Below are 25,732 nucleotides of genomic sequence, written 5' to 3' on the forward strand. Positions count from 1 at the left end.
ATAAATTTTATTATGTCTTAAACACACGGGTTTGAGTGCAGATTTTTCTATTGTTTTGGATATCATCTAGATTACTCGAAAATTCTGGGGAACATTATGACTTTAGTTTTCCTCTATTTCATTACAGATAGCAATGAAACGAGTGCGTCCCCCTCAACTTCCAGCTGCTGCACCGCAAACAGGTTCGGGCCGTAGTGTGCTGATGCAGTGGTTTCCCCAGTGGTGGTACACCAGCCCGTCTACATCAGCTTCTACTTCAGCATCGTCCCAGCAGCAGACAGAACAGAATCCCATAGAAGATCAGTTACTTGATGCATTGGCAGACACACTAGAAAATAACACTTTGCTACGCCGTGATGTTGTATTTGGACAGTGCAATTTCACATTGAAGCGGGGAACTTTTAACTTGTGCACAAGTACTGAAGATAGGAAGAAGTAAGTAACTTTTGGAAATTTGGCTTGTTGCACATAGTGTGAAAATATGTTCACTGATACTTGGAATTCACTTGGTGGAAGTAGAACATTTTATAAATGAAAATAACGACAGTTAATGTAAGGTTATCTGCTACTGAAACGGAACTTCTACTTCCCAGTGGCCAAAAGTGGGTGAACTGGAACATGATGGACACAAACAGAAGAAGTTAGAAAATAATTGAATTTGTAGCTTTTAGAACTTTGGGAAGTTTCTGTGTCGGAAGGAATGAAGATGTAAAATGAGGGGAGAAACTGTTACTCCAAACTCTAGATTAAATGACAGGGACTGTACTCTTTCATTTTCATTCTTTAACACTCATATCTTCACAGGCATCCTGTCATTTGTTTGGAGTTTAGTCCTTCTTTTGCACCTGCGAATTACTGGCTGCTCATTATTCATATTTTGGTAGTCAGATTTTTATTATTTTTGTTCTTGTTATCTTCAGTTCCACACTACACTTGTCTCTCTTCTTAAGACATTTTTGGAGTAAGTGTTTAGAAGGGTTGGCCCCTGTATGTTATGTGGATAGTATTGCAGCTCATTTAATAATGAGCAGTTACCAATAATGAAACTGTGCAATATGAAGGGCGGATTGATTTTTCAGAAATGATTAAAGATGAAAGGATACTTACGTTAAACACATAGTGCAGTTCTATGTTTTTACCAAAATATTTGTTTCTTCTTTAAATAAACGTCTTTGTATGTATTATAATGTTGCTTGTTTCTATAACAACAGTTTTAAAACAAAGGCTTCCAATCATCTCACTGCTGTAGAGGATAGCATTGTAGGAAAACATATATTTTAATGACAAAACTTAAATTACAGCTTCTAGTTGTGTATTGAACATCTTCTTACTGATTTCTTTATATTTGTCCCTAAGCTGTTTCTTAAAAAGTGTATTATTTGTTTGTAGGACACCATTCATTGAGCTGCAGTTTGAGAATGTAAAACTTGATTTTGAATCACGGCCACGAACTGGATCACATCGTTTCGATATTGAACTTGGTGCCATATATTTACGTGATCAGCTGACACAAGACTCCGTGTTTCCTGTGTTAATTGCACCTCAGAATCGTCCTGATTCTGCATCAGCCCTTCCTCGACCAGGACCAGGTGGACGAACGCCTGCATCTGGTATCCAGAGATTGCTACTTAATACACGTGCAGCAACAGCAGTAGCTGGGCCATCAGATGAACCTCTTTTCTCACTTAGTTACGAGTACAAGCCCTTTGTTCCTGGAACTGACTACAGGTCAGTGCATGACAGATATTTTGAATTAACTACACCCCTTCCATGGCTTCTGTATTTTGTCATTACAGATGCATCAGCTGTGGTGACATTGTTTGTATTGTTGTAACACATAAAAATAACCTGTTCTGTGATTGCAACTAAATATGAACATGATGTTTTGTTTGCTGATATTGTAATATTCATTTAAAAGGTTTGATCTTTGTAAGTGCATCTAGTAATGGTTTGTGTATATTGGTACTGCTTTTACTATGACATTTGACCGTTGCCTACACCTGTATATGGCGCATTATGAAATAAAATGTGCATAGTGCATTTGTATGTCCATTAAGGTCTGACCAGAGCACAAAACAGTTTGTATATCACTCGCCATTCAGCTGTATGCATGCTGCAGTTGTTTATTGTCCACACTGCTCCAGATAATATTTAAAAGTGTTAATTACGATGTTCAGAGTAACATCCAATAAACTCAAAAATACACTCTTGTATATCCTGAAAATCCTTCTATGAAAATAAGAAGCTGCACTCTCCGTTTGGTAAATGTTAATCCTATGTGTGTGGCCAGAACTACTCACTGATTATACATTATTGTCCTAGTAAAATCAGAACATTTTTGCGCTCTAGTACTGCCTTAAAGTTTACAAATGCTGATATATATATATATACAAAACGAAGATGCTGTGACTTACCAAACGAGAAAGCACTGGTAGATAGACACAATAAAAAACACACAAACACACACACAAATTTCAAGCTTTCGCAACCCAAGGTTGCTTTATCAAGAAAGAGGGAAGGAGAGGGAAAGATGAAAGGATGTGGGTTTTAAGGGAGAGGGTAAGGAGTCATTCCAGTCCCAGGAGCAGAAAGACTTACCTTAGGAGGGAAAAAAGGACAGGTATTCACTCGTGCGCGCGGATATACAGACACAAGCAGACGTGTAAATTCAAATAGGCTGGGCAGAGATGTCAGTCGAGGCGGAAGTACACAGGCAAAGATGTTGTTGAACGACAGGCGATGTACAAGGGGCGGCAACTTGAAATTATTGGAGGTTGAGGCCTGGTGGGTAACGGGAGAGAGAATATATTAAAGGGCAAGTTCCCATCTCCGGAGTTCTGATAGGGTGGTGTCAGTGAGAAGTATCCAGATAACCCGGACAGTGTAACACTGTGCCAAGATGATTTGCTGGCCGTGCACCAGGGCATGTTTGGCCACAGGGTGATCCTCATTACCAACAAACACTGTCTGCATGTGTCCGTTAATGCGAATGGACAGTTTGTTGCTGGTCATTCCCACATAGAAAGCGTCACAGTGTAGGCAGGTCAGTTGGTAAATCACGTGGGTGCTTTCACACAGGACTGGCAAACGTGACAAACGAATCTGCTCCAGTCGTGAATCCCTGAACCATTACACCAATAACCTGCATCCCACAACAAACCCCCCCCCCCCCCTCCTCCTCCGACCTGGTACAGAAACAAATAACCAGAGCCACATCCACATCCCCTCAAACCCAAAACCTCCCACGGAAGAGCCCCAAAAGTGTCCCACTTGTGACAGGATACTTTCCGGGACTGAATCAGACTCTGAATGTGGCTCTCCAGCAGGGATATGACTTCCTTAAATCCTGCCCTGAAATGAGATCCATGCTTCATGAAATCCTCCCTACTCCACCAAGAGTGTCTTTCTGCCATCCACCTAACCTTTGTAACCTCTTGGTTCATCGCTATGAAATCCCCAAACCACCTTCCATACCCTCTGGCTCCTACCCTTGTAACTGCCCCCGGTGTAAAATGTGTCCCATGCACCCTCCCACCACCACCTACTCCAGTCCTGTAACGCGGCAGGTGTACACGATCAAAGGCAGAGCCATGTATGAAAGAACCCACGTGGTTTACCAACTGACATGCCTACACTGTGAAGCCTTCTATGTGGGAATGACTAGCAACAAACTGTCCATTTGCATGAACGGACACAGGCAGACAGTGTTTGTTGGTAATGAGGATCACCCTGTGGCCAAACATGCCCTGGTGCACGGCCAGCACATCATCTTGGCACAGTGTTACACTGTCCGGGTTATCTGGATATTTCTCACTGACACCAACCTATCAGAACTCCGGAGATGGGAACTTAACCCTTCAATATATCCTCTCTTCCCGTTACCCACCAGGCCTCAACCTCCGCTAATTTCAAGTTGCCGCCCCTTGTACATCACCTGTCATTCAACATCTTCGCCTGTGTACTTCCGCCTCGACTGACATCTCTGCCCAACCTCTTTGAATTTACACATGTCTGCTTGTGTCTGTATATGTGCGGACGGATGTGTGTGTGTGTGTGTGTGTGTGTGTGTGTGTGTGAGTGCGCTGCGCGCGAGCGCGTGTGTATACCTGTCCTTTTTTCCCCCCTAAGGTAAGTCTTTCCGCTCCTGGGATTGGAATAACTCCTCACCCTCTCCCTTAAAACCCACATCCTTTCATCTTTCCCTCTCCTTCCCTATTCCCTGATGAAGCAACCTTGTGTTGCGAAAGCTTGAAATTTCTGTGTGTGTGTGTGTGTGTGTGTGTGTGTGTGTGTGTGTGTGTTTGTGTGTTTTTTATTGTTTACCTACCAGGGCTTTCTTGTTTGGTAAGTCACAGCATCTTTGTTTTTTATATATATTTTTCCCGTGTGGAATGTTTCCCTATATTATATTCATATCAAATATCTTGATAATAATTCATGTTCATGCATACATATAAGCACTGTTAGCAACCAGCACTTTCCAATTGTTAGCAAATACAGTACACTTGTATAAAGCTACTTTCATCTGATTGCTCACAATATTCAAAATACATTGTGATAACACATTAGCAGAAACTCTACCTTTTTCTGCATAATGCTGTTTATTTTAGGATATGACACTGTCCGGATGCTGGCATGCGTCCCAACACAGGCTGAATGCCTTGTGTCCGTTCTAGGGGCAATGACCAACTCTGTTGACAATTTCTCAAATCAAATTACAAGGACCTCTGCTCTAATGAAATGTTTGAAATACTGCCCAAAGTTGCATGACAGTATGCTCACATCTTGTCACAATTTAGCACACAACATCTTGCGTTTATTGTTTTGGTCAATAATTCTTCTGTGGAAACTTACATGTACATGTACCTGTTTGCAATATTGCCAATTTTATTTGCTGCAAAATGAATTTGTATTTATGAATTACTGAATAAGTTTACTGCAGTAATAGCATCACATAATACAGAAAATTATTGTTTTCTGTAAGTGAACTGTGTAAGAATCTCTCTATCTAATGTAAAGAAAATGAGAGAGGGGGCAGGGCGGGGGAAGCTGTAATGGGACTAACAGAGACACTAAATTATATACCTATTAAAAATCCTTCGATCAGGGAAACCAAGTAAAACAGGGAATGGAAGCATCTGTATGTCTTATCCTTTCTTTCCATATTCTTTTCCTTAATTTTTTTTTCTCCAATATTAATAATTTCAAAAGCTAGCGAATAAACTGTCAGTGTAGGTTTAAGTGTAAGTCATTCCTCCTCTGACAGCTTTTGTTTTGATACCTGATAGATAAAAAGGCTTCTTGTCTGTGATCTTATTTTTCTTTTTGAATGAATAGGTTGCTTAGGAACATTTACTCGTGGTCCAATTTGAACCCCACCCCCCCTGTCGAGGTCAGCATTCCATCCCATGGGTGAGTAATGCTGCTCATATGGGATGACGTTCATAGTCAACCCCTCTCCCTGACTACACGCCTTCTACCTGTTGCAGTTCGCCTTTTCTTTCCTCACTTGACATTTTCCCTTTGTGCCATTAACATCCCTCAGTCATTCGATGTGAGCAGGGCAGACTTCCTCCAGCTTATTGGGCAGCTACCTCACCCCTTTCTGCTGCTTGGTGCACTATTCCTTTTGTCGATTCTCCCAGGACCTGTCCGAGAGGTACCCTCTTGGCTGACCTCAATCAACTTAACTTTTCTGCCATAACACGGGAGCACCCACTTTTCTTTCAGACTCCACACACGCATATTCCCATTTAGACGTATCCTTCTGCACTGCCCAGCTTGCCCATTGTCTCGAGTGGTCCATTCTCACTGACACATACTTGAGCGACCATTTCCCATGTGCTATCTGTTTGCTGACTCCTACCCCACCTTCGTGCACACCCAAATGGCAGCTTATTAAGGTCGACTGGAGGCTTTACTCCTCCCTGGCAACCTTTGATGAACAACATTTCCCCAGTTGTGCTGACCAGGTGGAATATCTTACAAACATTATCCTTATCGCTGCAGAATGTTCCATTCCTTGCACTCCTTCTTTACCACACCATGTCCCAGACCCTTGGTGGATTGAGGCATGTCATGAAGCAAATGGCGTGCAGAGATATGGTCTCTGCATTTTTAACCATCATCCTACAATGACAAACTGCATTCATCATAAACATTTGGCATGCACAGTATCATCATGCTGGATTTCATTTACTAGTTCTTTTAACAGTTCCACTTCCTCTTCCCACCATGTGGGCAAATCTGTGATGTCTCTTTTGGACCAAGGTCCATTTCCCAATTTTTGCCTGACAGTAGCAGACGATGTCGCTATCTCCAACATTTTGGGCCGCCATATTGAAAAGATTTTGAGCTTCTCCCACTATCACCCTGCCTTCCTGCAGAATCATGAGTGCTACAGAGCTGCCTTTACTATGAAGGAGCTAGGTCATGCTCTCATTTCAACCCAATCCTCCATCCCAGGGCCAAATTATGTCCACATTCAGATGCTGTAGCATCTTTTTCTTGCAGGCAAGCACTTTTTGCGTAATATGTACAACCGCATCTGGGCAGAGGGCATGTTTTCCAAACACTGACATGAAGCCACCCATACCTAAGCCTGGTAAGGGCAAACACCTTCCTTCTAGTTATCACCTCATTTCTCTCACCAGCTATGTTTGCAAGATTATGGAACGGCTGGGGTATAGTGGCTCGACTCTCGCAATTTACTAACTGCTGTACAGTGTGAATTTCGAGCACACCATTCTGCAGTTGACGATCTCGTTACTTTGTACACCAATGTCATGGATGGTTTTCTGTCAAAATCCCAGACTGGGGCTGTGTGTTTCGATTTGGAGAAAGCCTACGACACCTGCTGGAAGATTGGTATCCTCCATACTCTCTACATGTTGGGCTTCCATGGCCACCTGCCCCCGTTTCCATCACGAATCCTTTAAAGACCAAGTTTTTAAGATATGTGTGGTTTCTGCTTTGGTGTGCCTCAGAGTTCTGTACTGAGTGTTGTCCTCTTTGCTCTCACCCTGAACCCTATGAATGCCTGTCTCCCACTGGGCATCTCTGGCTCTCTTTTCATTGATGATTTTCCCACCTATTGCAGTTCTTCGCAGACTTGTCTCATTGAGTGGCATCTTCAGCAATGTCTTGATCATTTTTACGCAGGGAGCATGGACAATGGCGTTAGTTTTTCCTCTGACAAAACTGTCGGTATGAATTTCTGGCGGTGCAATAGGTTTCTCCCACTGGCTTTACATCTTGGGCCTGTTGTTCTTCCATCCATTGAAACTATGAAATTCCTGGGGCTCATGCTTGATAAGAACCTCTCTTTGTCCTCCCACATCTTACCTGTCAATCTGCTGTATGTGGTCCATCAGTGTCCTACTTCCTGGTCAGCAGATCGAGCCACACTCCACTGCTGGTACCGGTCCCTTGTCCGTTTGACACTAGACTAGGGGTGTTTTCTTTATGCATCTGCATGTCCGTCCCTCTTATGCCGTCTCAATACTATCAACCGTCAAGGCATTTTGGCCACTGGCATCTTTTACACTAGCCTGGTTGAGTCTGTAAGCAGAAGCTGGCTAACTACCGCTGTCCTATTGCTGTGACTTTCTCCTCAGCAAATATGCATGCCATTGTCTGCCATGCATGGCCACTCATCCTATGCCGCCTCCTTCATCGACTCCTTTGCTTACCAATATGGGGCGCATCCCTCTTCTCTGTAATCTCCTGCAGTTTGCTGTAGGCTCTTGCACAAGCAACTTAACTTCACACAAACTGCAAAGTACTTGGTGGGTGTGAACTTTTCACCACCTTGGCTTAGTGTGGTGCCCCATCTCACCTTGGCCTTCTTTCGCTTCATAAGGACACTGCTCCAGCCTCACTATATTGCCTTCAATTTCATGATCTTCGCATGGAATTTTTCAATATTACCTTTGCGTACACTAATGGCTCTCGGACTGACCGTGGTGTTGGTGTGCCTTCGTCATTTGCACCGACGTTTTTCGGTGTCGGTTTTTCGGGACACTGCTCACTATTTACAGCAGAGCTCTTTGCCCTTTATCAGGCTACTCAGTACATCCAGTGACACAGGCTTTTAAATTGCGTCATCTGCTCTGACTCTCGCAGTGCCCTTCAAAGCCTTTGTGTGTATATGGCATCCATCCCTTAGTGCAATGGGTCCAGGAAAGCTGTCACTTGTTCACTCTTGATGGAGCTACTGTGATGTTTGTGAGAGTTCCTGTTCACATCTGTCTGACATGAAACGAGGCCATTAAAGTTGCTGCCACGGTTGCAGTCTCATACCTCAGCCTGCTAGTTCTTATATTCCCTGCGATGATCTCTGTGTTGCTGTGTGCCAGTAGGTTGTGTCACTTTGGCACTGTTTAGTTCAGTTTAGTTATGTCATGTTCTGTAGATCATTTTCATGATTATTTTATCGATATGATGTGGAACAAGTCAGATTACAAAACACACACACACACACACACACACACACACACACACACACATATGAATAGTACTGATATTAATATTACTGAAATTTTTAGTTCTACAACTAAAACTACATATAGAGGTACAAATTTTTTTACCAGTTCTTAAACAGAAACTCGTCCATGGAATAGGAGGAGTTGTCCAAAAGAAATGATTTTAAGCTAGATTTAAAACTTGTCATTTTTTCCCTCTTGTGTTGTACGTGAGAACATCACTGCTCTTCGCGAATTGAGATGGATTATTTATAATTAATTTCTTTAGCGAATGTATGTACTCTGATGGTGCAGTTATAATACCCAACTCCTTGAATAGGTGCCTACGTGACGTTCTTGGGTGAACACCACTAATTATTCTTACTGCTCTCTTTTGTGCAATCAATACTTTCAGACATAGTGGTGGTTACCCCAGAAAACTATTCCATAAGACATTTATTGAGTGGAAATATGCAAAGTACATTTGGAGGCTGATCTGTTTATTGCTAAGAGTAGCTATTATACGAAGAGCGAAAGAAGCTGAACTTAATTGTTCGAGAAACTCAGTAATGTGCTTCTTCCAGTTCAAGTTGTCATCAATGTGAACACCCAAAAATTTGGAGAAACCTGCCTTGTTAACTGAGCCCTGTTCATACGCTACATTAGTTGTCAGTATGACTATTCTGTGTACAAAACTGTATATAGTGAGTTTTTTCAAAATTAAGGGAGAGTCGACTTTCTGAGAACCACTTAATAATTCCTTGAAAGAAATCCTTAACAATATCTTCAACTGCTTTTTCTGGAATGGGATTTATTATAACACCCATGTCATCTGCAAAAAGTACTAGTTCTTCTTGCTGAATGTTAAGTGTGAGGTCATTCACATGAATAAGGAACAGCAGAGGACCCAAAATTGATCCCTGTTGGACTCCCTTTCTGATAACTCCCCATTTACTAGAATTTACCATCCTCCCAATATTATTTGCGTTATTCAGCACAACATTTTGCTTTCTGTTCGTTAAGTATGGTTCAAACCAGCTGTGTGTATAGCTTTCAGTTCCATAAAACCTGAGTTTTTCTAAGAGTGTGACATGATCCACACAGTCAAATGCCTTGTAAAGATCACAAAAAATACCAACTGGTGATAATTTGTTATTTAGGGCTTGTACTGTTTGATGGGTAAATATGTAGATAGCATTCTCAGTCGAGTAACGCTTCCAGATTCTGAACTGTGACATGCTGAGTAAATTATTTTCATAAAATTTTTGAAAACATTATCAGCGATCTTCAAAATTTAAATTTAAAGATTAAAAACAGTTCTGTTTGCAACTTTTGATTTTTATTGGAGAGACCGGTTTAGATTCTATTTAAAAACCACCTTCAGACTCCAGAATTGTGGGTGGACTCTGTGGTGCAAGTTGCACCGACCCTCGACGCTGGAATAACTGTGAGGTTCGGTGAGACTTGCACCACAGAGACCACCCACAATTCTGAAGTTTGAAGACGGTTCTTAAATACACTCCTGGAAATGGAAAAAAGAACACATTGACACTGGTGTGTCAGACCCACCATACTTGCTCCGGACACTGCGAGAGGGCTGTACAAGCAATGATCACATGCACGGCACAGCGGACACACCAGGAACCGCGGTGTTGGCCGTCGAATGGTGCTAGCTGCGCAGCATTTGTGCACCGCCGCCGTCAGTGTCAGCCAGTTTGCCGTGGCATACGGAGCTCCATCGCAGTCTTTAACACTGGTAGCATGCTGCGACAGCGTGGACGTGAACCGTATGTGCAGTTGACGGACTTTGAGCGAGGGCGTATAGTGGGCATGCGGGAGGCCGGGTGGACGTACCGCCGAATTGCTCAACACGTGGGGGCGTGAGGTCTCCACAGTACATCGATGTTGTCGCCAGTGGTCGTGGAAGGTGCACGTGCCCGTCGACCTGGGACCGGACCGCAGCGCCGCACGGATGCACGCCAAGACCGTAGGGTCCTACGCAGTGCCGTAGGGGACCGCACCGCCCCTTCCCAGCAAATTAGGGACACTGTTGCTCCTGGGGTATCGGTGAGGACCATTCGCAACTGTCTCCATGAAGCTGGGCTACGGTCCCGCACACTGTTAGGCCGTCTTCCGCTCACGCCCCAACATCGTGCAGCCCGCCTCCAGTGGTGTCGCGACAGGCGTGAATGGAGGGTCGAATGGAGACGTGTCGTCTTCAGCGATGAGAGTCGCTTTTGCCTTGGTGCCAATGATGGTCGTATGCGTGTTTGGCGCTGTGCAGGTGAGCGCCACAATCTGGACTGCATACGACTGAGGCACACAGGGCCAACACCCGGCATCATGGTGTGGGGAGCGATCTCCTACACTGGCCGTACACCTCTGGTGAGGGGACGCTGAATAGTGCACGGTACATCCAAACCGTCATCGAACCCATCGTTCTATCATTCCTAGACCGGCAAGGGAACTTGCTGTTCCAACAGGACAATGCACGTCCGCATGTATCCCGTGCCACCCAACGTGCTCTAGAAGATGTAAGTCAACTACCCTGGCCAGCAAGATCTCCGGATCTGTCCCCCATTGAGCATGTTTGGGACTGGATGAAGCGTCGTCTCACACGGTCTGCACGTCCAGCACGAACGCTGGTCCAACTGAGGCACCAGGTGGAAATGGCATGGCAAGCCGTTCCACAGGACTACATCCAGCATTTCTACGATCGTCTCCATGGGAGAATAGCAGCCTGCATTGCTGCGAAAGGTGGATATACACTGTACTAGTGCCGACATTGTGCATGCTCTGTTGCCTGTGTCTATGTGCCTGTGGTTCTATCAGTGTGATCATGTGATGTATCTGACCCCAGGAATGTGTCAATAAAATTTCCCCTTCCTGGGACAATGAATTCACGGTGTTCTTATTTCAATTTCCAGGAGTGTAGAATCGAAACTGGTCACTCCAATAAAAATCAAAAGTTATAATCAAGACTGTTTTTAATCTTTAAATTTAAATTATTTTCGCTTAAATGTGAGACTACTATTGAAAACATAATTTTTTTGAGTGTTTTAAAAAATGAAGTCAGCACTGAGATTGGTCTGTAATTATTTGAGTCACTCTTGTCCCCTTTCTTATGAAGAGGTCTAACAGTTGCGTATTTCAATTTGTCTGGAAAAATTCCCTGTGCCAGTGAAGCGTTACATATATCATGAAGGACAATTAGAACAACACTTAAAAATTCTGTTAGAGACTCCATCAACACCACATAATCTCTTGTTTTTCCGTATATTTATAATTCCCTTAATCTCAGTGGGGGATGTTGGCGCTATTTCTAAAGGCCTAATGTTCTGCGAATGACATTTTTAACATGTTTTTTTGCTGAACCCTTTAACCCTATTTTTGCTGCTACATTCAGAAAGTGATTGTTACAAATACTTCCAAACTTGTGAATTATCACTCACAACATCATCATTTAGCTTTATTGCAATGGTATGCTGTGCACTGTCAGGCTGTCCCTTCTCCCATTTGACAATATTCCATATGGTTTTAATCTTATTATCCGCAATATTAATTTCTGTCAGAACACATAAGCTTCTCGACTTCTTAATGACGTCCCTTAAAATATTACAGTATCTTTTGTAGTAAGCAAATAACGTCGGATCCTGACTTATTCCTGCCTGTCCATACATTTCCCTCTTCCTCTTACACAATATCTTAATCCCCTTAGTAATCCATGGCTTACTTGACTTTTAATGCCTTTTTTGGATAACATTTCAGGAAAGCAACTCTCAAATATTGAGACAGTTTTACGGTGGAATAAATTGAACTTGGCATCGGCATCATTTTCTTTGTATACTTCATCCCATTCTGTATCTTCTAGGGTGCTCTTAAAACTCTGTACCCTGTTTGCATCAATAAGCCTCCGTGCCTTGTATGAACCTGCCTGAAGCCTGTAAGGTGCTGTATGTGTAATTTCCATTAACTGTGCATCATGATCAGATAGCCCATTAACAACTGGGTACACATTGTTTCTGCCTGAGCACTGTCTATGAAAATGAAAAGGTTATCGATAAGTGACCTACTATCCTGCTGCACACGAGTTGGAAAATTTACAACAGATACTAGATTGAAACAACCAAACAAAGATTCTAGCTCATTTTTCCTAGCCATATCTTTTAAGGAATATACATTAAAATCACCACTAACTGCTTCTTTTTCTCTGACAGGTAGCTCAATAATGCCTCTGTTACAATTACTGTAGAAGTATATTACAGTAGCAACTGACAAGCACATGCTTCAAGGATCTGATCTACACAAAAACTATTTGTTTCAGTCTTTTTTGACTTTGTGTCCAGTTTTTATATAAGTAGCAACTCCTCCTTTTTCCATGTTGACTCTACATGAATAAGATTCTAATCTGTAATCCCTTAAATTTAACTTCTCCATCCCTGCGGTTACGTGGTGTTCAGAGAGAGAGAAAACATCTATACCTTCAGAATTTACCCCGTTTTCTAGGCATACAAGAAGCTCATCTATCTTATTTTTCAATCCTCCATTGTTCTGCTGAACCACACAAATTTTATTTCTTCTGATACTGCTACAGACATTATGGCACTGTTGTTTTTTAATCTCTTTCAATATTCTCTGTCTGTAACCTTACTCTAACTTAAAGAATGTGACCCTCTGACTCTAGTAATCACAGGTATTTTGTTTTGTTTGCATGTGACCCCCCTTACATTTCCTGCAAGATGATCAACTAATCTATCCTTCCCCCTTCCTGTTCAGTTGCAGGCCATAACTAGTATGACCCCACCTCCTCCTTTGCAGAGTGCCCATGTAGATAAGTAGATGTAGATGATGCAGCTCTCCATGCTACTACATCCTGTGCAGATCCCTTCATTTCTGAATAACTACTGCACCTTCTGAATTTCCTTACTGTATTCGTCTCTTGGTATTTTTACCTCCCCCCCCCCCCCTCCCCATTTCTCTTAAATACTAACTTGATTATCCATAGAATGTATCATACTGACCAATCGCTTCTTCTGGTCAGGTTGGACCACAAATGTCTTTTCTCTACAATTCTATTCAGTACCTTCTCATTACTTACGTAATCTTCAGCATTCTTCTGTAGCATCACATTTCAAAATCTTCTATTCTCTTCTTGTCTAAACTGTTTATCATCCATGTTTCATTTCAGTACATGGCTACACTCCACACAAATATTTTCAGAAAAGACTTCCTAACACGTATATGTTTCTTTTCGTATTTGACGGAAGCTTATTACACTAACTCTCGCTAATACAGCCCTCAGTAGTCCAGCCTCACAGTAATCCAGCACACTTCCTGCTTCTAGCCGTTCAGTCTGAAATAATGCCTACAATAAAGAAATTTGGCTTGCAAAAATGTTGTTAGTTAATTACAATGTTCGACATTCCTGTACCCTTTGAAATTGTGGCTTTCCTTACGGATCAGCATCATTGCTTCTAAAGGGAAACACGTTACACTAGACCTCAAGCAGAAACTCGAAATTAGGTATAAACTAAACTGAGTTTCTCCACAGGAAACCATTGTTGCTGGTAACAATGTTGAACAAACAACTATTTATGACCAAATGTCAGCCGAAAAGAGGTAATCATAAGCTCACAGGAAAGTTAACGATGAAACTGATGAAGACAATGATGCAGGAGGACAGAACATGAGGATATTTCAAACCACTGGTGCTGAAGCTGAAGACATCTTCCCGGAGGACATTATTCAACAATTAGAAACATGGCAGGACCTATGAAATGCTTGTAAAGCCATTGTGTTATAAAGTATACTACCGTCACGTATCACCATGGTTACAACTAAAATTTGGGACATGTTTCACAGTGAATGTTGAGTGATGCTAATACACATGTACACACACAAGGACTAAATTTTCTGTAAAAATGAATGTATCTTTTGATTTGATAAAGTACGATCCCTATGTGTATTATACTAAATTTTAGAAACTCTCATCAATCCAGCACTTCCACTTATCTGGCACCCATATGTGCGAGGAACGGCCAGTTTAGCAAGAGTCTAATGTATTTATATCCATCAACTAACTTGCAAGACATTCCTCTTTTATATTTTGAGCAGATGTAACAAATTAGGGTGAGAAAAAAGAACAAATTTCAGTTCAGAAGAATTATTGGAAAAAAACTGCATTAAGAATGCATAAACATGTATTAAATTTAATTTTTATCATATCTGTGAATATCTTCATTGCAAGAAACATAAACTGTTTTTAATTATTCGGTAAATATCCAGTGCCATTTTTAACTTGCGCTCTCTCTCTCTCTCTCTCTCTCTCTCTCTCTCTCTCTCTCTCTCTCTCTCTCTCTCTGTGTGTGTGTGTGTGTGTGTGTGTGTGTGTGTGTGTGTGTGTGTGTGTGTGTGTGTGGTGTGTGTGTGTGTGTGTGTGTGTGTGTGGGGGGGGGGGGGGGGGGAGGGGGGGGGGGCACCTGCACCAGGCAGAATGATATGAACATGTTATACAGAAGAAACTCTCAATTCCTTATTTGTTGTTCTAAGTATGAGGGCTGTTCGGAAAGTAAATTCCGATTGGTCGCGCAATGGAAACCACTGTGAAAATCCGAGATGATGTGTTGGGCAATGCCTCTGTTATACCCATCAATCACATCACATCACATCGCTCTTTTCAGTTCTGAGTGCCCAGTGAGCATGTAAAGATGCCTAGAAAATGGTGTCTCCAGCCAAGGCCTGGTGAGAAATTTTACCTGAAGCTATGCAGCCCACATAATATAACTGTCATGTATTTCCTTCTTCAAGACAACTCTCAGCTGCGTTCTGCAGGGTCAATGAAGATGCTCCTTCAGCATTTTTGATGGGAAGTGTTTGATCACCCAAAATACAGCTCGTAAATGGCTCCCTCTGAGTTTCATCTCTGCTAACATGAACCACTGGCTATGAAACTACATTTTGGCACAGCCAATGAGCTATAGACTAGTGTAGAGAATTGGCAGAAAGCAATGGTGACTGCCTTTTATGATGAGGGTATTGGAAAGCTGGTACAATGCTGTGACAAATGTCTGATAGGCGGCGATGTGGATAAGTAACTGGAACTTGTAGCTAACTGTTGCAAATAAAACATTTTTCATTTCCACAGTGGTTTCTATTTTAGTGGCTGATCAGAACTTAACTTTCTGAATATTCCTTACATTGAGTGGTGTAAAACTGCAATTTTGATCTATGTTCTTTGAATTTTTGTGTGATATGTACCATTTACATGTTTGTGGTTTTTCTTATGCTGTGACTCATGGGACACTTTTTGAAAAATAGTCTAGTAATTTTCGAGGAATTCAATTAATTACACTGAGTTGGGGTGCATTGTTCAAATAGACACATCATCTTCCAACAGTTCCTTCATGATCATCTTGCATGCATGCGAAGTGGATGGTATTTTTTTCCACTTTAAACTTAACTCGCGACTTGAAAGGACTACAGGTACTAATTCATGTTTGGAGGGAGCAGGATTCTTGTTGTTGTTTGTCACATCTGTAGTTTAGTTGTGAATTTTCCTTCTACGAAATACGTATGATTCCAGGTTACATATCCAGTCACAGTCTCTTGACATTGTGTATAACCCTGCTGCAGTGAAGTCTTTGGTAGACTTCTTCACAAGGCCACATAAAAAACCAGATGCGGAATTGAGGCTTGCTGCTCGCCATCATTATGAAGCAATGAAAAAGAAAACAAAAGAAGAACTTTTACGGAACTGGGAACAAATGCTTGAAGGAGAAGTAGTAAGATATTTCATTTTAATATTTAACTAAAATTAATGCTCATTTAGTGCAGATTTATTAATCTGTGTCTGTGCTGCTGCATGGTATTCTTTACCCCTTTGATCGAAGAATAAGCTTTAATGAAAATGTCTTTGTACACTCATTAGGAACTGAATTGGGCTAACATACTAAGCAGCAAGTAACACTCCCTTTCTCCCTGATGCTAGCAGCAATGCAGTGTGGCGTGTGTTTCATTAGATACCACACACACACACACACACACACACACACACACACACACACACACACACACACTCTGCTTAGATACCACACACACACACACACTCTGCTGTGGTCCATTACCCTTTAACTTTTACCACTGTTTATGAAGTCTCCTTGGTATTGGGTTTAAGGCCCACTCCAGACCTGTGGAATATTACTCCAAACAATATGACTAAATTTAGAGGTGATGGATCTTTGCACTGTCTGACTGAAGACACAGGTTACTTATGGGCTGCTGTAAGCACAAAACTAGATGCACATGTCTGGGTTGTGGGTTCCTATATTGCCTGCCAGAAAGACATAGTGGCAGTCATATCAGGAGACCCATTCCTGCACTCAAGCTAATCTCTGTGTACTATGCCATACAGTTAGCAGAGTAGAGGAAAATTGGGCAAAATAGTGCTCTTGAGGTTTAATTGGCAGTATACTGAAGGAAACTTCACAAATTACAGTTATATTTTAACTGGCATTTCATCTGACTTCTGACTAAACCCATGTGTAAAATTTAAACTGCATTGCACACTCAGTATAAAATGTAATGCAAAAGCTTGGTCTTACTTGGCTACTGGGGTAAGAATGCGTTTCTGGTGGGGATAAATTTGTGCATTATTATTAACTCTTCCAGAACCACTGGTTACAACTGTGTACATTAAATTTCACTGTCTCTTAGTTGAAAAACAAATATTTTCCGCAGTGGAAACCTCATGCATGCGTTTGTGTATGTTCAATATTTTTATCACATACAAGTGCTACCAAATTGTTGGGATTCACTATAAAAATATCGACAAGTCAGTATAGCAGTGCACAGCAGCTTATGACGACCAGCAGGGCCACTGAGAGCCAGGACTGGGGGCAAGCCCAGATGTGTGATTGGGCCCCATCTCCAAATACAGCAGCTCAATTTTATTGTTATTTTAAAGAAGGTTTGACATGATTTAAATGTAATACAATTCTGGGGAAATTGGAGATAAACAAAAAATGCACAATGGGATGAAATATAGAATAAATGCAATTTCTTATTAAGCTCTGAACATATCTTCACTAAAGCAATTGGTTTGTGCACAACAGTACACAGTGCCGATATGTTCTGAAAAGGCGCACTCAAAAAATTGATTTTTCAGGGGGTCATATCTCAGATTCTATTGATCACAGAGAGAGAGAGAGAGAGTCAACCATTTTGGATAGCCCTTGGTGTAGAGACTATTTGTATACCTAGTGGGAGATATGGCATATGTAGCTATCTACAGTTCGGGGTCAAATTTTAAACGTAACACACTTTCTCCAGCCCAGGCAAATTGAGCTCTTTTACATTAGGTGTGGTCTAGAATGAACCTCAAGTGGCTTATAAAATGACTGTTTGTTAGTGAGTGATTCCCAAGAAAACCTCGTAAAACCATGATTTTTGGGTTTGAAAGTATCAATTGTGAGGATGGCCTGTTCTGTGTTTTCTGTTCATGGCAGATTGTCAAAAAATATTGCAGTGTGTTCTTGAGATGACATTCCCTGGAAACTTGAAAACATTTTGTGGTATCATTATGTGCTACCAAGATCCGGAGGTTCCAGTTTCGTCATACTTACGCAGTAAAATATGCATGTAATATCTGGTCTGAAGGTAAAATGTTTTAACAGATATTGTGGACACAGGGCAAGGGTTCGGAGGTCACCAAACTACGTTTTCAATCAGTGCTTGTCACCAGTTAAACTTTACAATGCACTGTCTCTGTATGATGGGCACTTTACGCCTTCACAAACGTGTCCAAACTGTTAACAAAAAGTGTTCTAAAAAGGGTCTTAACATGCGTAAAAAGGAAGTAAAATAACTGTCAAAAATTATGTAAAACTGGAAAGACTGCAAATTCAGTAAAATTTTTCTAATAACTTTATCACTTGTTTATGGTACAAATAGTAAAATGGGCATTTTCAATGAATTGTGATCAGTGAGCAAAGTACTGATAAAAATGCAAAGCAAATGATTTTGTATCTTATATTTTGCGCACATATTGTTGTTTATAACATATATCAATGTATAATATTAGTAAGATCATAAGCAAGTCCCTCATGTAGTTAGTACAACCATGTTAGCTATTTCACTGAGAGTTGATGATGTGGGGCCAGATTTGGTGACACATAGAATTGGCTTTATATAAGTTGCATTCACTGCTGTAGCAAGGAAAAGAGGGGCAATAGGGGAAAAATGCTCCTGCCGCAGCATAAAAGGGCAAATACGAGGTCTGTTCAAAAACTTCCAGGACTTCGTCCACATAATTTTTCTCTGCGCACCTTATACCTATTGTGTATGGTCTCCTTCAAAAGACTCTCCTCCCCAATTGATACACTGCCTCCAAAGCCGTTTCTGCTTCTGGAAGCAGTCTTGGTACGCCTCTTGCTGGATCGTGTGAAGTGCTATCTGCGAATTTTCTTTTACTTCATGTATCGTTGCAAATCTTATCCTTTCAGAAGGGTTTTCAACTGTGGAATTAAGAAAAAGTCCACACGAGCCAGGTCTGGAGAGTACAGAGGATGCGGCAGCACAATGATTACCTTTTTTGTACAATAATCGCACACCAACAGGGTTGAATGTGCGGGTGCATTACTGTGATGCAAGGGCCATGGAAGATTTCGTGACCTATTGTGAAGGTTGAACCTTGGTCTCAGTGTAATAACTGTAGATCCATGTCTCATCATCAGTTGTAATTCCCTTAAGGAATATCTCTTTCTCATTCACGCAATCCAAAATCTCTTCACAGATTGTGAGGTGAAAGTCTTTCTGGCCTTGACTCATGAGCCGTGGCACGAACTTGGTGGCAATATGATGCATTCCAAGATGCTGTTTCAGTATTTCATAACATGATCCAACTGAAATGTTACATTCTTCTTTAATTTCTCAGACAGTCACTCTTCGATTGGCACGCACAATTTTGTTGACATTCCTGACATCATCGGCAGATGTCGAAGACCATCCTGAACAAGGATCATCTTTAACTTCTGTCTAGCCATTGTTTAAACCTTGTGAACCATTTGTAACACCGAGTATGGATTAAGCACTCATTGCAATAGGCTTCCTGCAGCGTTTGGTGTGTGTCTGTAAAGGTTTTCTTGAGTTTCACACAAAATTTAATGCAAATGCTTTGCTCCTGTAACTCCTATATCTCGAAATTGTGTGACACAGCGTTCTTCTCAATACAACACTTAACAATGACTAACAGACACACAAAACGCAGGTGTGTACAGGGATGCCAACTGCACTTTACTCCAACACACATTGGCATGAAATTATTAATCTTCCGTAACTTTTTTGAGGAGACCTTGTATATTCCTCCTGAAAAGAATCTGACACTTAAGGGGGGAACCAGCTGCCTCAATCCTCATTCTGCCTTCCTCACCAAAAATTCAGCATTCGGATTTTTTCATGCTTGCTTTTGCTGAAAGAGAATGGCAGAGAGACAGTGACAGTGGGAGAGAGAGGAGTTAGTGCCAGTAGGTGAGAAGAAAGAGGATACAGTGAGAGTAACAGAGAGAAAGTATCAGTGAAGTCAATGAAATAGTAGCAGTGGCAGCCAGAGAGAGAGAGAGAGAGAGAGAGAGAGAGAGAGAGAGAGAGAGAGAGAGAGAGGAGACATTGTTGGTTAGTGAGAGACACGGGCATTATAAAAACAAGAGATGCATGAAGATAGAAGGAGTAGAAGGAAAAGAGAGAGGAAACAGTGGAAATGAAAAGAGAAATGAGGGGTGCCGTACATAGGCTTTGGGGGTATTTGGATCCTCCCCGACTGACGAACTTTAACATCCATACATGTAGGGAAGGGTGCATTTCGGTCCAAAATTTTAAGCATGTGGGCTTAGGGGAAAATGTAAGTTGTCTTAAGTGAGAGAGCAGACAGTTGCAGTGGCATGGCAGAAAGCTGATATGACTAACAATTTACTGGTTAGGTTTGAGTTGCTACTCAATAATGAACTACTGTAAAATGTAAGTCAATTTAAGTATATTCCATTTAATTTTATTATTTAACTTGGTTTCATTTACTTACACTTCACTTTAAAACAAAAGTCTAAGTCTTATAACAAATTCTAGATTGACAAGAGGTCTGGTGCCAGTAACACCATGATATGGAGTGTTCCCTCCCCACTTGTTCCATGGTGTGTTCACATGTTTCAGTAAATACACGTCAGCTTACTTGCATATAGACCACCATGAGTCATACAACTTGGAGCATATTGTAACCTACTTGCCTATAACACTGTCAGTGGCACTTTACAAGCGTTTTGTTCAAGAAATGTTTGAATCATAGCATCAGAGTCTAGCTGACTTGTCAAATTATATTCAGTTTCCGAGGATCCCAAATCTGTGAGATGTTCATGTGTAGTTGATATGAGACAACCTTTAACATGAGCCAGACAGCTGAAAGAGCTTTCTGCTTCAGCCACAGTCACTAGAAGAGCATAAAAAATGTGCATACATGCACATAAATTTGGCAACAACTGTAGAATTTTAAGCTTGTGCAACTCATTCAATAGTTCTGATGGTTCCAAAGTAATGTATTCAAAGTTTGAAGTATGAGTTTTTTCAGATGTTTAATTTCTTCTTCTAAATATGTATTCTTTGATAAATAACTTGCATGCCTCAATGACCTGATGATCATCAGTCATCTTTTAAGAATGTTTCATAAAACCCAAATGTTTAGTCTAATATTTTCTCTGTTTCTGATCAGGTTTTCAAGTTAGATGCTAGATTGTCAATAATGATGTAAATACATTTATCTTGAATAAATTTTCTGAATTCACATCTTCGCTTCATTCCTGGCCTCAGTATGAAAGGATTTCCTCTTTCCAGTGCGCTGCTCAGGAAATTTGGCATTGATATTAATTGCACTGGCAACAGCTTTAGATCAGGGAGAATGGCATCTCAATTTTCGCAAAGATGTTTTAAGTGATGTAATAAGCTCTCGGAGCATCTTGCCACAAAGTCATTGGTAGTGTTTGAAGTTTATAGTAATGTTTCCGTAGCCTATTGGTACCAGCAACCTTTAGCTAAACTGTTGCCACGATTAAACATCTGAATGATAGCAAAGAATCCATAACTCCCCATACCACAGAGCATGTTTCAGCTGACAAATTTAACTTAGAGTTTCAACAGCAGTGGCTGTATTATTCAGATGAGCTACTGTTAGTATTGCAGTGTCAAACTAAACCATTCCAACAGGTATCAGACACAGAATATAAATAACTTCCAACTCTCTTTCAGAACAGATGGACTGTTGCTGAGGTATCTGCTTCATAACAGCTCTCAGGTGTGTGTACTTGACTTAAGCCTATGACAACCACACAGAACATTTTGCAAGAGGATTTCAATGAAGAAAATGTGTCTGAGCTCCTTTATAAGACCATCTAATATTACTTCAGTTATCACAAATTTGTCCACAGCATTTCCTGTGTGGTATTGAGTGTTTCGCAAGTGTTGATCGAATTGAATGTCCATAGTAACCCTCATTTCTTAATGACCATTTACAAATTCCAAAAACCTAACTTTGTTCATGAAGTAAATATAATGCAGGATAAATGTTGTGCTGTCAATATGATCTGAATCAGGAGTTGCAGTGACAGTAATTGAATAGTAGTTCTCATTTTCTCTCAGTTCCAAGATGGCACCCCTGACATGATGGGCACAACTAGAAACAAATTTATTCTGAATATAATGTATTTGTAAACACTTTCCGGATCTTGTCGATCTCTGACCTTGCTAATATATTTTGCAAGAACTGGAACATAGTGACGCAAGAGCTCTAACATTCCAAGGAAATTTTCGTTATTTGGATCTCCAGTTTTCAGAGCTGAACCTCAGAAGGCCAATCTTCTTTGACCAAGAAATAATGTCACATCAAGTCACATGAGAGTTCCCATGTAAGTTGTCTATTTTACGGACTAGCAAAAGAAGAAGAATAATGGTACATCTTTTCTTCCAAGCATCAGCAAGGAAAACGTACATCTTTAATGTCATTTCATTTCTTCAGTTTCGTGATTCTTCGAGAACAGTATACAAATAGAAATATTTTGCTCTCCTGAATGCAAAATATTTTCTGTACACTCGTTTTCATTTAAAATCACCTTTTGATGGAATTGGAAATGCCTTATCTTTGAATGTTGTTGATGAACCTGCTAAATTATAATGATGACTCACAACTGATTCACTGAAAGTTAGTTGGGAAAATGTTTTGGTAGGATTTCCAACAACTTTAACGAAAGTGTATTTTTTGAGTCTATCTCACAGTAGTTATAGTGCACGATGTCTAAAGAAAGTATTTCGTATTCAAGATTAAGCATGAAATATAATTGTATGGATTGGCCTGTACGACTTTTAATACTGAAGTGGAAAGGTAGAGAGAGATTGGTTATGCTGGTGCTGAGGATATGTTCTTTCATTTGTAATATGACATAAACATTATTTTATGATAGAAGGTTGATTTTTGCCAACTTACGATGCTGATGTATCCAAATCCTTGAGCCTTGAGAGATTTGGGCACTGGGAATGATGTCATTTTCCTTTGAAAGGAAATGTAGTAGTTTCTTGCCTTCTCCTAGATTATGCGCTGCCTCTGGTGACTTCATCATTGATGGAATATTAAACCCTCACCTTCCTTTCAAAATTTAATTGAAAAATATAATGGAAATTTATGTGTAAAGACAATTTTGTTCATCTGCCGTGAACTGTTAAAAAACAGTTATTTTCTTAAATAAATCAGTGTAATGTTTAGAATAATTAATATCATTGTTCTGGTAAATGTATGAGTATGTTGTGCTGTTTTATAAGAAGCAGCATTGCTTGAAATGCACTGTCTTAATTACAGTGACATGTAATTTAGAATTGTTTTTTGTGTTTCTTACTATGACTTTTCTAAATAATATGCATATGAGTGATCAACTTTTGGAGTGGAATATTACTCTGTTAAATTATTACCAGCAGTTACCTTGCAGATATACACGGTAGTAGGATAGCACAGTAGTATGTCTCAACTCAACGGAACTTCACTATCCAGAAATGCTAGTAATTGTGGCAGTTGATGGTAGGCTGAATATATTGTGGGTGTGTTTCTTGAAAGTAGATTAGAAGCCTAATAAATCATATGCATCTCATTGTAAAAGAATCAAACAGTTGAAAGAGACTGCAGACATGTGTGCAAGTTGCATTTGTGTGAGTGTGTGTAAGCTTGTGTGTGTGTGTGTGTGTGTGTGTGTGTGTGTGTGTGTGTGTGTGTGTGTGTGTGTGTGTGTGTGTCTCTATTGCTGTCAAAGACCTTAATGGCAGAAAGCTATAATTGTGTGAATCTTTTTGTTGTGCCTATTGCGACTCAGCATCTCCGCTATATCGTGAGTAGCAATTTTCCTTCTCTAATATCATTGTAAAAGAATGTATTCAAAAAGACATCACATTGCATCGTGTGCTGGGCATCCAACACTGAGAAAACATTACTTGTATGAATAACAACAACAACAACAATAATAATAATAATAATAATAATAATAATAATAATAATAATAAAACCAGGAATTAGGTGTTAAAAGTGGGAGTGATAGAGTGATAAGAGCTGAACGATTGAAGTGTTATAACAGAAGTAAATTGTTGGAACTGTTTTCAGTTACATGTTTTTGTACACCACACACCAGTCTGCTATAGGTAAGTGGTTGCGTTTCCCTTATTTTACAAATCAAATTTTGGGTATGAAATTTTGTTGGCAGATGAAGTTGTGTGCCAGACCAAGGCTTGAACTCAATACCTTTGCCTTTTGTGGGATGTACTGAACTGACTGAGCAATGCAAGCACACTCAAGTATCATCCTCACAGCTTCAGTTCCACCAGTACCTCATCTCCCACCTTCCAAACTTCACAGAAAATCTCCTGCCAAATTTTGGGTAGTTCTAGTGGTGTGTGTGTGTGTGTGTGTGTGTGTGTGTGTGTGTGTGTGTGTGTGTTTTTAAGAAGCCATGATACAGCTTTGTGACATCATAGGGAAAGATTCTCAGTTGTCTCAATATTTCACTGAAAATGAGCCGTGGTTTTTGGTCATTCGTACCTCCCAATCTCTAAAACTGAAACTCCAAGTTTAAAGTTGGCAGATTTGCGCAAGTAATGTAAATCATAAATGTTTCTTGGTATCCTTTGGCAGTATTTTTATGGACATCTGAATTACCTCATTCAGACAGAATGATGATACTTCATTTTCTCAAATATCGACATCTGTATCTACATACATACTTAGCAAACCGCCATACAGTGCAAGTGGAGAGTACCTTGTACTATTGCTAATCATTCACTTTCCTGTTATGTTAACAAATGAAATTAGGGACAAACTATTGTCTGTATGCTTCCATATGAGTCCTGATTTCTCATATCTTGTCTTTGTAGCCCCTATGCGAGATGTATGTTGATGGTGGTAAGATTGTTCTGCAGTCTGTCATAAATGCTGGTTCTCTAAAGGTTCTCAATAGTGTTTTGTAAAAAGAATACCTTCTTTCCTCTACATATTCCCATTTCAATTTGTATAGTATTTCTAATGCTAATGTATTACTTCAGTGTTTTGCTTTAATCTGACCTGGTGGATATCCCAAACACTCCAGTAGTACTCAGGAATGAGTAACAGAAGTAGTCATACATGGTCTCCTTTAAAGATGAGCTACACTTTCATAGACGTCTCCCAATAAGCTGAAGTTGACTATTCTTCTTCCATACAACTGATATTATGTGCTTGTTCCATTTCATGTCATTTGGCAGTGTTTCACTTACATATTTAGTCAATGTGATTGTGTCGAGCAGCACATCCCTGATACTCTATTCAAACATTATAGGATTGCTTTTCCTACTCACCTTTATTAATTTACATTTTTGTCTTAAGGTTGCATTAATCAAACCAAAGTCAAATTCTCTTCAAGTCATCCTGTGTGTGGTCATTCAATGATGACACTGTCCCATCCACTATGGTGTCTTCAGCAAACAGTTACAGATTGCAGCCCACCTTATCTGTATGCTCTGACCCTTAACAACATGTAGTTTGGCACTGTCTCACACTTTCTAGAAGTCTAGGAATATGGAATCTACCTGTTGGCTTCGTCCGTGGTTCTTAGGGTATCTTGCACGAAAAGGGCAGCGTGAGTTTAGCATGCATGAGTCCTTCTAAATCTGTTGATTTGTGTATAGCAGCTTCTCTCTTGAGAAAATTGATTGTATTCGAACTCAAA

The 25,732-nt window shown here is 40.5% G+C and overlaps 1 protein-coding gene across 2 annotated transcripts in view; it reads left to right on the forward strand.

Annotated features, from left to right (window-relative positions):
• The window catches only part of LOC126354004 (intermembrane lipid transfer protein VPS13D), a 488,122-nt gene that overhangs the window by 45,931 nt on the left and 416,459 nt on the right, over positions 1–25,732 (forward strand). For both annotated transcript variants that reach the window (XM_050003313.1, XM_050003314.1), the window contains exons 7-9: positions 128–435; positions 1,390–1,728; positions 16,045–16,243. In XM_050003313.1, the coding sequence (XP_049859270.1) occupies positions 128–435; positions 1,390–1,728; positions 16,045–16,243 (846 nt within the window). The remainder of the gene's footprint in view (positions 1–127; positions 436–1,389; positions 1,729–16,044; positions 16,244–25,732) is intronic.

The sequence above is a fragment of the Schistocerca gregaria genome, chromosome 3 (assembly GCF_023897955.1).
Source record: "Schistocerca gregaria isolate iqSchGreg1 chromosome 3, iqSchGreg1.2, whole genome shotgun sequence".
Taxonomy (NCBI): Eukaryota; Metazoa; Arthropoda; class Insecta; order Orthoptera; family Acrididae; genus Schistocerca; species Schistocerca gregaria.